This window comes from Azolla caroliniana, unplaced genomic scaffold, assembly GCF_043228905.1.
Source record: "Azolla caroliniana isolate FFs.n. ecotype wild unplaced genomic scaffold, voAzoCaro1.0.p SCAF_6, whole genome shotgun sequence".
Classification (NCBI taxonomy): domain Eukaryota; kingdom Viridiplantae; phylum Streptophyta; class Polypodiopsida; order Salviniales; family Salviniaceae; genus Azolla; species Azolla caroliniana.
The window spans coordinates 8,459,707-8,477,575 of record NW_028230441.1 but is presented as its reverse complement, the minus strand read 5'-3'; the positions used below and the strand labels follow the sequence as shown (position 1 = coordinate 8,477,575).

General features: G+C 37.0%; 2 protein-coding genes across 2 annotated transcripts; both read left to right on the top strand.

The window, feature by feature from the left end:
• Positions 1–4,084: 4,084 nt before the first annotated feature.
• Positions 4,085–8,848, top strand: LOC147862973 (putative serine/threonine-protein kinase PBL7). Its single transcript, XM_087321707.1, has 5 exons — positions 4,085–4,272; positions 6,109–6,290; positions 6,411–6,600; positions 6,848–7,239; positions 7,672–8,848. Exons 1-5 carry the CDS (start codon positions 4,134–4,136, stop codon positions 8,428–8,430), a joined length of 1,662 nt encoding a protein of 553 aa, XP_087177833.1. The 5' UTR covers positions 4,085–4,133; the 3' UTR covers positions 8,431–8,848.
• Positions 8,849–12,882: 4,034 nt separating this feature from the next.
• Positions 12,883–15,005, top strand: LOC147862972 (uncharacterized). Its single transcript, XM_087321375.1, has 3 exons — positions 12,883–13,274; positions 13,967–14,204; positions 14,632–15,005. Exons 1-3 carry the CDS (start codon positions 13,053–13,055, stop codon positions 14,763–14,765), a joined length of 594 nt encoding a protein of 197 aa, XP_087177501.1. The 5' UTR covers positions 12,883–13,052; the 3' UTR covers positions 14,766–15,005.
• The last annotated feature ends 2,864 nt before the right edge of the window (positions 15,006–17,869 follow it).

Genomic DNA, 17,869 nt, shown 5'->3' with positions numbered 1-17,869 from the left:
AAGTGTGTGAACCTTATGTTCGAATCTCCTCCTCAGGAGCTCTACTCTATGCATCATATATCAAATCGTACTCTTTAACACCTAGGAAAAATATATATGTATGCTAACAAGAGCATCATCAAAGTTAAATGCTTGTATCTACCCCCTCCCAAATTAATAATAGATCTCTCGTAGAACGAGAAGATGGCACAACAAAGCAGCTTGTTGCAAATGAAAATTCAAGACTAGGTACGAAATACACGGGGCGAGCAGGTGGTTTTGCATAATGTTTTGATATTGTCTCTAGTTGTCTAGATTTGAAATCAATCATATTTATATAAACTATTCGAAGTCTCTAAATACTTCCCACCAAATCTCGCTATCATTACTTCAACGATGATTACTTTGCAGCTAATGTCCCATTCAACTAAATTGATGATTGTTATTTCCACAGAGTGTATACAAGCTCTTCTCATGACTAAAGAGGGTTCAAATGAGGAAAGAGAATACAATGATGTGGCTTTTGAAAATAACAATAGCCACTCCCATCAAGTGCCAACACCAATATTGCAATATCTCTACATGTGCTATTGATTGTGATCACAAACTGTACAAAATATGATGTTAACTTCTCAATCTAACATCAGTTTTTCTTAGTGCTCAAGAGATGTTACCTTGATATTGATCCTTATACACGAGGAATATATTTAATACTTTAGGCTATTTGCATGATCATACTTTTTTATGAACAATTCAAAATGTAGGCAACATAAATTTTGAAATATATGTTGGATCAAAGGTAGGTTCCTCTTGGCGGGAGTTAATAAGCATATAATTATACACTGAGAAAATAAACAACTTTATGGAGATTTTTTTTTATTACATAAATTAGGAAATGATTATGCCAAACACGAGTTAAAATTAACGAGTCTGCTTTTAATTGGCTCCTAACATAATATATGTTGGATCAAAGGTAGGTTCCTCTTGGCGGGAGTTAATAAGCATATAATTATACACTGAGAAAATAAACAACTTTATGGAGATTTTTTTTTATTACATAAATTAGGAAATGATTATGCCAAACACGAGTTAAAATTAACGAGTCTGCTTTTAATTGGCTCCTAACATATCCTCATAAAACTAAACTTGTGTCGAGCAAGAAGTTTAATATTAAAAGTTGTGTGATTACGTGCTCAAATGATATTAAAGGCTCAGTGTTTGAAAAAATACACAAGCACACTTGCAGAATATCTTTTGTTCGAATTCTCTAGCAATATGGCTTTACTAACAACAACAATAATAAAGTGAGACATTTTATTGGCATCATAGTCTTATTGACAAAAGATCCTATATCCAAAAATAGCATATCCCAAACTCAATGTCTCCTTAAATCAAGTCCATTTCAAACGAGAGCAAGTTATTGTGTGCGAAGCACACATCGTGTTGCTACGTCCCTTTCCATTCTAGCATTTTAAAGTTCATATGTATACATATGTGAAACAAGTGAAAGTCCGGCTTGTTTTTTGTTTTTTTCCCATCTATGCAAAATGGAGATCCTCTCATGAGGGTGCTCCATTTTAACGTTTATTGGGTTCCGTAGGTCATGTTAGTGGCTTTTGGGCTATAGTAGCACGCCATAATCATGTGGCACACACACTCCCCCCTCTCTTTTTGTTCCTCCTTTTTCTCTTCCATCTCTAGTCACATCCAACTATGATACCTCTATATTCAACTTCTATGCATAAATTAAATGTACAATGTTGTTGATTGTCACACGTGTTTGTTACTCATGTTGGCAATCATTCTTTGAAGGTCGTGTCATGAGAGATTTACATTAATTATTGATAGAAACCCATAGATATGCATACATATATAGCCTCATACAACCATCGTAAAGACCTTACGGTATATAAATTTCTAGGTCAAAGACAACACAAATTTATTCACAGTACAATGGAAAGAAACTAGAGATAGGTCAATGGAAAACCTTCCTATAGACATTGAAGGGCGACAAGATGATATTCTTAGCTAGTCCAATATTAAAGGGGGAATTCTTGAAAGAATTGAAAATACATAGCATGCATGTACTTTCTTTCTATAATAGACTATTTGTCTACCTAGAGTCGAACTTTTGAGTATGGACGTATTGATGTGAAAGCAATTATTCAATGCGAGGTCATGTTAGAGACGATGTTGGAAGACCAATCACACGTCATCTATTAACAAGACATTGGATTCTAAAGCACAATGTGAAAGCATTTCCTTAGTATGTGACAATACGTCCCAAAATTCACAACTTATAGTTTCACAAGTTAGGTTGCCAAATTTCTTAATTCAAACATATGAATATATATTATGTTTGATGGTGCATTCATTATACAATCTCTCCAAACATTAGTTTTAGATTATGCAAACTACTATACTAGCTTGCTCTTAAAGAAATGGATGTACAACATCGACATTGATACATTTTCTGTAAAGAGTGAAAATTCTAGCATTGTCCTTTAAATACAAATAATTTAATCCAGAGATCATTTTATGAAACATGAAAATGATGAGTGAGACCACCACAAACATGCCTTGTCATACAACATCATTTGGAAACAATGAACCTTGTCGATTTCGGGCAAGTAACCTCGTAAAAAGGTTGATAACGATAACCCGTTCGACCACGTAGAAAATTAAGATACAACGCTTTGCATTGAACTACTTTTACATGCGGCATCTCATAATTAGAAGTGTTACAACAAACACAAATATGGTCAAGTTGGTGAGACATTTTGGGTTAATAGTGTCCACACGTTAGAGATGCATTGAACAAATTAAATTTGATCGTATCCAACAAAGTGAAATAAACATGTGAATTCTTGTTTGGGATGAAATCTGCATTGCCGTATGGAAAATGAAGAGAAGGCACATTGTAGAATTATGATTTTTTATAATGTTATATGACAATGATACATTGTAGTTCAAGTCCACAACAAAAAAAAGAGTGGGACATGATTGCTAGAATGAACTCTCAAAGGTTTATTTGTGTCTAATGCATGGACATCCACATAAAGCATAAATGGATATTTGACAATCACGCTTTTTGAACCAATGGGCACATTTCATATAAATCCACACTAGTCGCATAGGGGAAATTTTTGTTTGTGTCTATATATGTCCATAAAACCATAGCTAGAACATTGATGCCAACTTGAGCATAAAAACAAAAAGTATATATACCCTCTAATTGACTCAATGAGAACCATACGTCCTATGAAATCATTGATCTAACATTGGGCTGCTAGAAATGTCCGGTGCAGGTTTGGCTATAGAATGAAGAATTGGCATAGAATGTGCGGACATCTCCCACCCGCACTCCAATTTCCTCGGCCAAGTCTCAACCATACCCATGATATTGTCCGTACTAGGAGCATTGGAGGGAGATCAGGTAGTCAGTTCAAAGGATGCTATACCATACATGTACATGTATTGCGCAAGTTTGGCTATAGAATGAAGAATTGGCATAGAATGTGCGGACATCTCCCACCCGCACTCCGATTTCCTCGGCCAAGTCTCAACCATACCCATGATATTGTCCGTACAAGGAGCATTGGAGGGAGATCAAGTAGTCTGTTCAAAGGATGCTATACCATATACCTGTAAGGGTAGCGAGCAACACAGGAGTGTGGCCCAGGAACCCCGAGGGACGACGTCTCGCACCAAGGGCCATGTCAATATCAGTGGGGTTGCGAGAGCTGAGATGATGAATGAAATGATTGGTAGGCCATCGGGGCGGGCGGGCGGCCCAGACTCAGGGCCAAACGCAAGCAGATGGGATGGGATGGGATGGGATGGGATGGGATGGCAATGCAGAGGAATGAGATAAGTGTGTGTGTGTTCATTCCAATGATCACTATATTCCTTCCATGAGGAAGAAGCTAGAAGTTAGAAGGATGAATATGAATATGCTTGCTTTTCCTTCCTTCTGTTTCTTCTTGCATCAATCACCCCCACCCTTCTCTCCTAACTCCTCTCCATGTGCATTGTGAACTTTGAAGAGAAGCTTCTTCGATTCCATTCTTATTATTGCTTTTGCAAGAAGCCAAGATGCTCACACCCTCCACGCTCCGAGAAATCCATTGATTCCTGCTGCTGAACCCGGAAAAATGGGCTGCTTCATCTGTTTCGACACTCGCAAATCGCAGCATGAGAAGAAGCCATTAAACCTGCACAACGATGTTGCTGCTGCTGCTGCCGCTTACGCCACAACCTCTTCTTCGTCCTCCGCTCACAAATGCTCCGCAGGTAATGGATCTCAAAGAGGACAAACCAACGGAGGAAAACTCGTTTTAGATCTGTTAGATGTCGTTGGATCTATATAGGTTTGTTTCTAGTTATATGGAGCTTCGTGATTAAACCAGAGGATTTGGTTTTTGTTGATGGTTTCTTTCTACTAAACCCCGGGTTATATTACTACCGGAAGGATCCTTTTATTGATTCTAAAGGGATCTTTATATAGATTCTAAAGGGATCACCTTCTTGTATTTGTAGCCGCATTTGTGTTTTTGGTCTGCTCCTCTTGAGCTTGTGGTACTATAACCTTTTTGTGATTTTTTGCTGAATCTATAACATTTTTGTGTCTTCTTGTGATGTATCTTTTTTGTTGTGATTGGCACATGGGTTTAAGATCTTTCTATGCATTAACCTTTGATTCTTTTTATGATAACGTAGACAGATGAGTGATTAGCATATGGGTCTATGCTCTTTCCAAGCATTAATTACCCTTTATAAGCTTTTTGTAGTGAAATGAGAGGAATTTTCTTTCTTGAATGCGCACATGAATCTGTATTGTATCTATGTATGCAATACCTTTCAAATACTCTCGTGTTGAAGTAAAAATATGCTTCTTTGATTGTAATTGCCGCACCGGCCTATACAATCTTTCTATGCATTATGCATAAGAGTGATGTTTCCCTAGAGTCCTTCCCGGCTAGCCAGTACCTCATGGCGCTTTACTCTATCAACGTGTTAGAATCTTTTTCTGGTGACATGGGAAAAATGATATTTTGCCAAGGGAACAGATAATTTTTCTTTGGTGAAGTGAGAAAATATGTTTCCTCCACTTCGTTCTACTAGAATCTTAGGCTGTCAATGTATTATCCATCTTCATGTCTTCTTGCGGGGAAGCGAGACAAATATGCCTCCTGATGTCGAGCAAATTTAATGCTCTACTTCCAAATAGCACTTGTGTTTATGCTCTTCCTGTGCATATGCTTGACATCTTTTTGTTTTGGAGTGAGATAAATATTCCCCTATGATCTGGTGCCAAGGCCCAGTGATTCTTGGCCTTTGAAAAGCATGGAACTGTGCTTTTTCTATGGATTAACCTTTTTTTCTTTCTGTGGCAAAGTACATGAACTATGCTGCCTAGATCTTGTGCTGTTGTGAATCTTGGAGAAGCTTGGATTCGCCCTTTCAGTACATTACATTTGCTTTCCCTTTTTGTGGTGAAGCTACACAAATATTCCCCTTGTGCAAGAGGATTCTTGGCCTGTGAAGTGAAGATGAGACGATACTCCTATTGATTATGCATCAAAGTCTTTTTTTGGTATCTTTCTTGATTTTGTGCCATTGTTCGACATTACGCACATGTGTCTAGACTATACTCTTTCTATGCATTTTCCAGGAACCCTCAAGATTTTTTGTAATGAAGTGATACAATGTGATTGATTGTTAGTAATTATGATTTGGAAATTGGATACCTGCAGCATGGTGGAATGCCTACTATTACCATAGACTATTTGCTTTGGTGCAAGCATTCCTATTATATTGTTTCTAATTCTATTTGAATTAGTCTGAAGCAATTCCTTCAGGGTTAAGACTGTTATTGTGATTATTTTCACCATTGTTTTCAAATTGGACACCTGTATTGTGGTACTTACAACTAGCAAATAGGAGTCAATCCTATTTACTTGCCCCTTTGCATTAATCTAAGCATTTTCTATCAGATCCTCTGTGTTCCAGTTCGGATGAATCTGAAGGAATTTTAGCTGGGGGGTGATCATTACATGTGTGTGCTAGCAATGGTGCATTAGAAGAGTAAGATCACTTGCACTCTAAAAAGTTTCTTGTGTACAGCAGATGATTCTAAAGTAAAAGTCAGCGAAAGTACAGATTCTCCCAAGGATTGTCAGCACATTGCAGCTCAAACGTTCACATTCCATGAACTAGCGGTTGCCACCAAAAATTTTAGGTCTGATTGTCTAATTGGTGAAGGAGGATTTGGTCGTGTTTACAAGGGGCGCCTGGAGAGCACTGGGCAGGAAAGTCCCTGTTCAAGATGTGAACCATTTGTTTTTCTCATGATTAACCATTAATTACACAAATAAAGTCATTGACCTTGAGAAGGGTTTCATGGCATATTTTTCTTGATGTTTCTACAGATTGTGGCAATTAAACAACTGGATAGAAATGGGCTTCAAGGAAACCGAGAGTTTTTAGTAGAGGTCCTAATGCTAAGTCTATTGCACCATCCGAATCTAGTGAATCTGATTGGCTACTGTGCAGATGGTGATCAAAGGCTTCTTGTCTATGAGTACATGGCTTTGGGTTGCCTTGAGGATCATCTCCATTGTATGACCTTCACCATTTTTCTTTGAGCATTACTACTTACTATTGTGCATTCTCCTTTTATAAGGTTCAACAAATATACTACACATATATATGTATGTAGGACCTTATATGTAGGTGTGTGTATGTGTAATACATATGTACATACTACCCGCATATCTGTATTTTTTGAAAAGTACTGCGTACAATTATGTAATTCCCATGTTTAAGTTCCTTATTTTGCTTCCATTTATCATGGTTGGGGTGCTAGATCTTCCCCCTGATAAAGAATCTTTGGATTGGAACATTCGAATGAAGATAGCAGCTGGTGCAGCAAGAGGCTTAGAGTATTTGCATGACAAAGCGACTCCACCTGTTATCTACAGGGATTTCAAATCTTCTAATATCCTTCTAAATGAAGGTTTTCATCCAAAGTTAAGTGACTTTGGTCTTGCAAAACTAGGACCAATTGGTGACAAAACCCATGTTTCAACGCGAGTTATGGGAACGTATGGCTATTGTGCCCCAGAATATGCTATGACTGGGCAGCTAACTGTCAAATCAGATGTTTACAGCTTCGGTGTTGTGCTATTGGAACTTATTACAGGCAGGAAAGCCATTGATAATTCACGAGGACCCGGAGAACATAATCTAGTGTCATGGGTGTGTTTTTCTTTCTCTCTCATAGATCATGTTAGTAAAATGCATAACTAATCTATTAGACTTTAGACATGAGTTGCTAAAAAATCAAAATGTATAATAGATAAAGTTGAAAGAGACTAATGGAATTTGTATCCATCTATTCATTGATTATTATTTTTGGATGTTGAACATGTTGTATGATCGTCACATAGACATGATGGGTCTTGTAGGACGAAATAATAAATTTCGTTTTTATTTTATTTCTCTCTTTTTTAAACGCATCCTCTTATATTAATCATATACCATCTGCATAATCATTTCTGTACATTTCTGTATTCATCCTACCCATGTTTTTTTCCCTTTTGAAGTTTGTACTTGTGTTTTGATGAAAGATTTTGCATCAATAAAGTTTTTCATTTCATTCTTGGCATGCTTTTTTCATGTCTTTGGCAGGCACGGCCACTTTTTAAAGACAGAAAAAAGTTTCATCAAATGGCAGATCCACTGTTGCAAGGCTGTTATCCTTTGAGGGGACTGTATCAATCAATAGCCGTTGCTGCCATGTGTCTACAAGAAGATGCCTTGACACGTCCTGTGATTGCCGATGTTGTAACTGCACTCAACTACTTAGCTTCACAAAACTATGACCCAAGGGTTCATCCAGTAAACAAATTCTCACCTTCCCCTTCTCGTGACAAGAAGTCTCCTTCTCCTTCCAGAGACAACAAGAAGGATAAGGAAAGGAAGCTAAGCAATGGAGAAGAGCGTGGTTTTGTGGAGAGGATGTTTGGGTCCCGGTCTCCAGTTTCACACTCTCCGGACAACCGTGATGTCCGAGCGGTACGACAGGTGGGGCTGCGCCATTCTCCTGATAACAGGATGGTGATTCGACAAATGGGAGGAGTACGTTCACCTGCCTCTCACTCACCAGATAATCTTAATCCTACCAGAGATAATCTTAATTCTATAAGAGAGAATGGAGCCTCCAGAAGCCCCTCTAGGATGAGTGGAGCTCATGGTGGCAGTGCTGAAGAGGGGTTTTTGACCCGAAAGAATGATGTGGAAGAATGGTTGGTTCGATCGAATGGGCAACAACAAGGAATGAATTTTCAATGCCCGAGTGATCGTGAAAGAGCCGTTGCCGAAGCAAGGATATGGGGCGAGAATTGGAGAGAGAGAAAAAGAGGGAATCTGGATTCTGGTTTCGTATGATTGCCTTCTTTTTTAGGTGGCTTTTATATTGCTGCGATTGTCCAAAATTTAGATTGCAGTCTTTCAATGATTTTCCCTGTGCTTTCTGGAATATATTCTACCCTCTTATTAGCTTCATTAAAATACGCTCAAGTAGCTCTGCACTCACACTGGATTTTAATGAATGAGATCTATGTAATTTGATGGATGGTTCCACAAGAAAATTACTGATCGCTCTTCAAGCTGAATACTCAAAACCTTATGTGCCATGGAAACCTGCCGAGTGAAGCTCCATTATATATGATGGACCTAAAACATGTGCGGGCACACAGAAATGGGCTTTTTTTGGCCTTTTGTAGATGTTAAATCACATTTCACTTAATTTCCCTTATGGGGTGAGTTGCTCGCAAATGTATGGCTCAATTACACCTGTTTCTCTCGTGGAAATATTCTTCTTCTTGTCCTCTTATATTTCTTGTGTAGTGGTAATCATTTGACTATTGTTATTATCAATGCAAATCTTAAGGGCTGCTTTTTGTAAAAGTATCTCTATATGGTTTGTCAACAAATCACTTTGAACTCATATGACAATGGAGATGAGGGAATCGTTTCAACGTGTTTCTTTCTCTCATAAAATATGGATATATTAAAAAACATGATAGTAAGGAAAATCTTTGTTGCCCAACTACAATATAATGTGGATACTATTCATAAAAGAAATGATCCTTAAATCTAAGAATAAAACCTAACAAAGCACAATTTCCTAAACCTCAACTTTTTAGTGTCATTCTCTCCATGTTAATGGAGAACAAAATCAAATGTTGGATCATAATAAATAAATGTAAACCGTATGGGTTAGTTACATTTCCAAGTCCACTTGTAAAACAGTTTGGTTGATCACTTCTCATTGAGTACATATTAAAATTCCAAAATGAAATCTCACATCGGTTTCCTAGGTTTGCACAAAAGCAACTAAAAAAGCTCAAAAGACATACAAGCAAAATATTGAGTTTATGATATATATGGAAGTTGTGTTGAAATGGTTTGGAAAATGGATGCACTACAATTAGTTAATGACGCCTCAAACAAATGAGTATTTCTTGATGGCCATGTATCATAGCTTGGAAAACGTGCAAAATCTCACTTTTTACACATTATATTGCAAATGTTGCTCTATTTTATTTACGAAACAAACATTCATAGATAACGTCTCTCTCTCTCTCTCATATTTAAATTGTATGCACTAATTAATCTTTTCAATGTTACCTAAAAAGAGGGCAATTTTAACAAAGTACACATCTTTTGATTAAGTTTTGACAAAATAGGGTGGGATTTTTAAAACGAAACACTCAACAAAATTTCTTACACACACACACATGGACTAATGTGTAGTTTAGATGATGCACATGTGGCAACCCCTGTATACAATGGAAACATATGGTCTCTTACCACCTACTACTCGAGGTTGGACATGGGATCCTCTAGTTGCCTAATTGTGAATTGCTCCCATGTTACGTAAAAGACCACATTTGATTTTCCGTGAAGTTGAAACCCACATTTTATTCTATGTAAAAAAGACCTTTATCTAAATTTCATAAACTTCTCATAGAACCGTAACAACGTAAGCATGAGATGTGTGCATATCCTTGTCTAATGCTTCAATTCATTGTAGCTAGATCATTTTATGTGTCCATATGAACCAAAATATGAGAGTGTGGCCAAAGACATGAAATGGTATGGGCTCCAGGGCTACCATCTTTCATATGGACGCAATTAGAGAGAGCATTGGTGAGGATGTTATCACGTCAACTCCGAAACAAATCAACAATACCGTATGTCATTATTAGAGTTGAGTTCACTTCACCCCCAATGTTAGTAGAGTCACTTTTCTAACTTGTAGTCTTTATTCATAGGATACATTGCCAACCACAAGATAGGATATCTCGTCAAGCTTTTGAGGCATCTCGATCACTCTATGAGTTTGGATATACTAGCTCCTGGTATAGCATAGTGGTGAGTTGGCTTCTTGCGAACGACCTAGACATTAATAACCTACCTCCCCTCAGGTACAAACACGAGATTGATAAAACTTTAATATCTCATGAGGACCGTAATAAAGTGATACGCCAAGAAATATGGCAAATTTACATTTGGTATAAATGGATCACCCCACTAGAGCCACTCCCGTCTAAAATGTTGTTAATAACTAGGTAATTAACTAAGGGTTAATTAGTATCTAATTATGTGAATAGTTAATCACGTATGTGATCAGTAGCGAATGATTATGTGATGTGTGTGAGGAGAATATAGGTACAAGGATGTAAGTCCTATATTCAATGAACTTGGTAGTGGAGGATCTAGAATGTAGCCCCATTTAAGTACAAAAACCTATTAAGGCTTTAAGGTCGACACTTCTAACTAGATTCTAATTATGTAACTACTAAGTTACATGGTTGACTAAATAACCAAACCTAGTTGAGCTTGATATACCCACAGTTGTATTATAAGGAACACTTCATGCACTTCTCTACGTTAGGTTTTATTACACGACCAAAATATCTAGATACATTCTTACCAAATGCACGGGTTGCTATTGGACAATGTAGAATATCATTTCACCAACCATAGAGTGGGAATGGTCGTACTAATGGATTCCCTAGAGAAGAAAGGATATGTAGATTATGTCACATAGAGGTAGAGGATGAGTACCACTTTACATGCAAGTGTCCAACTTATGCCAAGATAATGGCAAATTACCAAGACATATGTGGACCCTCTCCCACCCTTTCCAAACTATTAGATACTCTAGAGATAAAGAAATTAGGTAGATATATCTTAGAGCTAAAGCAACATAGAGAGAATAAGCTACAAAATGTTAACAATGACTTTTCTAATATTCACCAACATGTAGCCAATGAAGTTTTTCAGGAGACAACGGGAGACGATGAATGTGGACACACTTGCACCACTTGACCTCTTCCTTACTGAAACAGAAAACCAAAGAAGAACCAAATGCCCTCGGATGCCGGGTTTCAAAGCAACTCAACGTGGTGTACAAGCAATCGAGAAAATAAGGGAACGTGAGCTACACCGCCTAGAAGCCATGGTTGGGGTACCTTCTACATAAGGACCACATGTCATGGTAGATGGGAGGATGATAGAGAAAGAGTGGCCCATGATCTTTTTTACTAGATGCACATGTCATTGCCTTGATTTGTTGTTTGAAGATATTGGAAAATTCATGATGTTTTGAAATTGGCTACAAAGGTAATCGTGTTTATTACACGAAAACAATATTCTTTGGCAATGTTTCGTAAGTTAATGAGAAAGAATTGTTAAAGCCTTCCACTACTAGATTTGCCTATAGTTTTATCATCCTGTCAAACTTATTGGATGATAAAGTCAAAGGTGGATTAAGAAGAATGGTGGTTAGTGAACAATGGTGTCAATGGAAAGGATAAAGAACACAACTAGGAGAAGAAATAGTTTCAGTTACACTTGATGCTTCCTTTTGGGCAAATATAAAGAAGACAATAAAGATATGCAAGCCAATCTTAAAAGTTCTTAGATTGGTGGATAGAGAAGGTGCACCCATGGGTTTAATTTATGAATGTACTCATCGTATGATAGAAGAAATAAACCACATTGAAGATGTAGATAATTTATTGCTTGATGAAATTTGAGGAATATGTATGCAAAGATGGACAATGCTACATTCACCATTGCATGCAACTGGCTTTATTTTGCATCCAATTTGGAGAGAAAAAATTCAAGATATTGATGAGAAGTGCTCCCATGTTACGTAAAAAGACCCCATTTGATTTTCCTTGAAGTTGAAGCCCACATTTTATTCTATGTAAAAAAAGGACCTTTATCTAAGTTTCATAAACTTCTTATAGAACCATAATAGCTTAAGCACGAGATGCGTGCATATACATACTTGTCTAATTTTTCGATTCATTGTAGCTAGATCATTTTACGTGTCCATATGAGCCAAAATATGAGAGTGTGGCAAAAGGCATGAAATGGTGTTGGGCCCATTTGAGAAGTTCTAATTTCTTGACCGCAAGTTTGTCCGGGTCCAAATCCAAGGTCTCGGTCGGGGTCCCTAATTCATTCATTAATAAAACATGACAAGAAGAAGAAGAAGACATGGATTCTCACTGTTTTTGAGCATAGTATGAACCATACGTACCATACGTGCATTTCGCATTCAAGAATGTTTCATTCATTCGAGTATGGTAAACACCCTCGAAGTATGGTAAATACCATACTTTAGTATTGATTATTTATTGCAAGGTAAAATTTTTTTTAAGGTAAGAAGTGTTTAAAAAAAAGAGAGAATGTTTTGATAACATACGCATTCGTATGAAAAAGAATGTTTTCCAATGCATTCGAGTATATTAATTAGGCCCACAGTAGAACAGAGAAGCGCCTTGCCACCTCCCCCTGCACAGTAGAACAGAGAAACCTAACCCCTAACCCTAATTTTGTCTGGAACCCTCCACCCTAATCCCTGACTTTCTCTGCCATCGCCAGAGAAGAAAGGAAGGGAGGAAGAAATACACAAAGAAAGGAAAAGAAAGAACGAAAGTATCGATCTTTTCATTGAAAGTCATCATCAGAAACCGAAGGAAGAGACCATGGATCATCCCATCCATGGCTCTGGAGACCGTCGTCAGGCTCTGAGCTCACGATCTCCCGGTCTTTCTCCCGCTTCTGTCTCCTTCTTCTTCCTTGCGCGTGGCAGAGAAGCTCTTCTGCAGAGGTCTCCCGAGATTAGAGAGGCGGTACGTCATAGAACAGATCAGATTTTGCGATGGATGAAGAGAGGAGGGCCATGGCGAGCTTTCTTGGTCTCTACTGTAAGTCTCTCTTGTCACTCATTTCTCTCTCTCTTTTCCGTGTGCATGGGTATTGCTTTTGGCATTCCTTTCTATATTTCGAGATTATGCACATTTTGCATCTGTCTGGAGGGGAGTGTTCAAGGTCCAGGTTAGGACTAGGGTTTAGTTGATTTTTGTTTTTTTTCCTCTGCCACTGTTGTCTAATCAAATGATGCTAGTAGAAAAAGCAAGGTTTCGATATAGCTTATAATCTCTTGGATCGTCAGGTTTAGAGTTTCTGGGGTTAGTGATTAATGTTAGAACAATACATCCCGTCTGTGCTAATGAGATCGCATTTGGATATGACATTAGCTTATTCTCGAATCTTTAGGCTTTAGACTATACATTCTATGACATTCAATGATTTCTTCTTAGACTTGGAATCTTCAGGGTTTAGGTGTGAGGGGACTACTTTGAAGCTCTGCAGATTGTTTAAGGTTTAGAGTTATACTCCCAAACACCATTTCTTTCCTCCCTTTTCTCTGTAGTCTGTTGGTCAGCCAAATCATGTGCTAGTAGCAGTAACTTTGAAAAACAGAGAAATTTTTCTGTCTTTAATATTTGCAAGCAATGGGATTATAATCCTTTAACCCGAAAGTTCATTCAAGTATGTTTTTCCATATATATATATATATTGATGTTATTGACGATGGATTTTTTGTATGTATTAGGTGGGTATAGTGCTGCTGCTAGGGCTTTTAGGATTGGGAAGTTTTATGCTCTTCTTCCTTGCAATCACAGTGAATGCAGTTGCGGTTGGGTTTCTTGCATCAATTGCATCTATAGGGGCGTTCATAGCTGTGTTTTTCACCTCGCTGACTGCTATCTACATTGTTGCTCTCGTCACAGCAGTTATCTCTGTTTCAACCACCACTTTCTTCTGTGTGTCGGCCACTTTAATGGCCATAGGTCAGTAACTCAAGCTTTTTTTACATGCGATTCTTCTTAATCCATTCTTGAAAACTTGAAGAAAAGATTTGACATACGAGCCAGGCCAATGATATTGTTTCCATTTTTGACAGCTCACTCACAATAAGATTGATGCATGCAAAAAAATTGAGATAGGATCAATACTCATGAATTCACTTTTGTTTCATGATGCCTAAAATTTTTCTTTGAAAATAAGATAATTTCTACGAGAAATTGTTTTTTGTTTTGATGCTTGAAAGGCAATTTGAAATTTAAGACTTATCCTCAAAACAATTTTCTTTTCTTGTTTTGATGATGTGGGAACTTTGAAATGAAGTTTCTGCTCTAATGGAAACCTTGTTTTGGTTTTTAATGCTCGAAACAAATGCAAGGAAGATCGATGCTAATAGGATTCTGGGATTTGCAGGATGGATTACCTTCTTTTGGATCGTTTGGCAAGGATTGAAGAAAGGTGTAGGAATTGTAAAGACGTTTTCTGTTCCAGCCCTTAGAATAGCGACCCTCAGTGGACCGGGAGAGTTCAAACAGAGGCATTACTAGGTTTGGAATGGAACACAAATGAAAATGTATATAGTATTATACAGAAAACACAGGTCTTTCCATGTCTGTGATATGTGTTATAACATATAGTTCTATTCTATCATGGTTGCAAGCCATGGCTATTATGTGTATGTGGCTTAACAAGATTGTTACAGTTTCATATATGTGTGTGTTCTTAATAGCTTATCTTTGACACTTCTGTCTCATGAATTCACCATATAAATATCTCCTTTTCATGAGACATTATGTGATTATTATATATCAAGAAGGCATGTTATACTTCCAATATAAAGTCCTATCGATAGCTCTTGTGTTATGTTATTACTTATTTGTGCCATGCATGTTGTTGCAATAATAACTTTTTCGGAGTTTTAGTTATGGTGGAGAAGCATAATAACTCTTGTATAGCTATTGTGTTGTCTTGTTTTAAAGTTCCTAGTTTGGATCTTCACATTGTATTAGAGCATTAGAACATCAAGCATATTTTAAAACTAAGCTACATTGAGAACTATTATGCTTATCACAATTTAGCAAGATTCACTATCATAAATCTTGCTTGATGTGTTTTTTCTTGGAGTTCAAAACGAATCGAAATAATTTGAAAAACTGCAAATGATTTGTGCACAACCAAAATCAAACATTTGGAATCTATCCCAGTTCTTACCTTATATGCATTTTTTTCCTCATGTTCAAGATCTCAAGACAATAGAAGAATTGATGGTGAGCATACCAAAGTCAAACAACTGGAATCTGTTATCCTAATTTTGCAGTTTTAATGGGACTCTTCGAGAATTTCATAAAACTCAAGTGGATGATACCAAGCAATCACATTCATCAATGCATTCATTTTGTTATATATGGAGCAAAATATAGAGGTTTCAATGTCTTTTTAGGAGAACCAGAAAATGAGTCTTAACCTTTGATGGTGTAGAGATTAAGGGGTAGCTTGTCCCTCTTCCATAACCTTCAACTCCTTGGTCTCCCAAATGGCCATGTGTTTACACATGCCATAGGTCCTTATGGATTTGTCCTGACTCCCAAGTACTAGATTAATTGGTTAATACTAGGGTGGTTGGTTTCCCACTTATCTTACTCTTAAACAATTGAAATTAGCCTTTACAATTTGTTCCTAAGGTTAGCCTTTACAAAGCATATAACAAAAGACACCATATGCTTTGAAATATGTAAAACGTGGTGGTAGAGCATGGTATGGATGTTAATTGAATGCTTGAAGATGTTGGGAAGTGTCATTATTATTTTAATTTATAAGCAAAGCCATGGGACAATTGTATTCTTTGTTGATGTATTCATCATTGCACATGTGTATAAATTCAAGAATAAATTGGTGCATATGATGATCAATATTTTGCTCATAGGCCTTGAAATAAAGTTGGTAAATGCTTAGGAAGGCGTGTTGTTATTAAACCATTATTGATTAGAGCCAATTCTGAGGCTAATATAAGTTGAAGGTGCTAATTCATTCCTAACTAGAGTAGACTATATGAAAGTTTGATAATGTTTTTGTTCTACAATGGGCGCTTATGTCTATCTTTAACGAACTTGCCAATTATACTTTACCGAAGTTGTTAAAGTTTAGGGAATATTCCAAGCTTTGAAAAATCTTTAGAGCTTGTTGTTGGTTTCATGCGGGGGAAATGCATGAGAAATTAAGGAGGCCTTTAATAACATGAAAATTAAGATTAAACACACAAGCAAGGAAGTCCAAGAAGCAAACTCTGCATCAAACACATTTATTAATTAATCTCATCAATAAGATCAAGTAACATTAAAATCTAAGAAGATACTTCAAACTAAGATATGCTATAATTTTGTTTCTAGCTTTCTTACAAATTGCAATTAGAAATGTAATTAATATTGCCACACTTCCATTCTTGACAATTATTGCACATCTACAATATGACAATAATTGTTAATTAGCTTCTATTTGATCGATTAAGACACACATACTTTTCAATTGTATTTTTAATATTGTAACAAGCAAAACTCATTGCTTGTTACCGATTAAGATGCAAAATGCCCATTTAACCTTGATTTTTACGTGATCACTATCTTGACTTTGACTTAAACAATACCAAGTTGCCATAACTAAGTGGTGATTAATAACAAAATTCGTGTAATTGACCCACTATTCACAAACACATTTGTAAACATGAGAATAAATCATTCCGGTAGTTAATTGTACTTTCAAGGATGTAATTGTGCAACGACAAGTGATAGGTTATGTCATAACTAGTAAGCGTTAACATTACAACTACATTATATGCAACTAAATTTCCATATGAAATCTGGGCGACAATTCTAATAAATTCTCCTGATTGGGATGGTATGTGAGGGATATCTCGATGAATATGGAGAAAGGTAGGCCTATACTTTTGGCTTTATCAAACATATGTGTATCAGTATGTATATGTGTATAACACATGTATTTATGTTTGTATATGTGCGTATGACGTTTCTATTTGCTACCAAATAATAAAGAGGCTTGGTGAGGAAATCACAGTCATGGACGGTACATGACACATTTTAAATGGTGCGTGCGATATGCAACGTTTGATCTCTACCCATAAAAAGTGTGCGCCTGAAACCCAACCTGGCTCTTACGAGCCTCTATCACATCTAACCTGGGCCATGATGATGCCATTGGATTACCTAACCTGGACTATGTTATTCTAACCCTAAACCTAACATGGACTCTGTTAACTTAACTTGGGCAATGTAATTTTCTAAACCTAACACAGACTGTGCTAACCTAACCCGGGAAGTGTAATTTTCTAAGCCTAACCTGAACTCTACATACCTAACCCGACCCTTGTAATTTTGTAAACCTAACCCGATCCTTCGAACCTAACCCAATGGGAGGACATAACCCAAGCCCTCGGACCTAACCTAGCATCGTGTTAGGGGTCACAACATCAACATTGCTAAAACCCTACACATATGGTACGTATGGTTCATCTTGTAAGTACTTTCTTCTCTTTGCTCATCTTTATTTATCTCCATTTAGGGTTTAAAAATAAAAATAAAAAAAATAAATCCTCCATTGGTATTAAAATTAAAGTGGCAATGGGCAATATACAAATAGA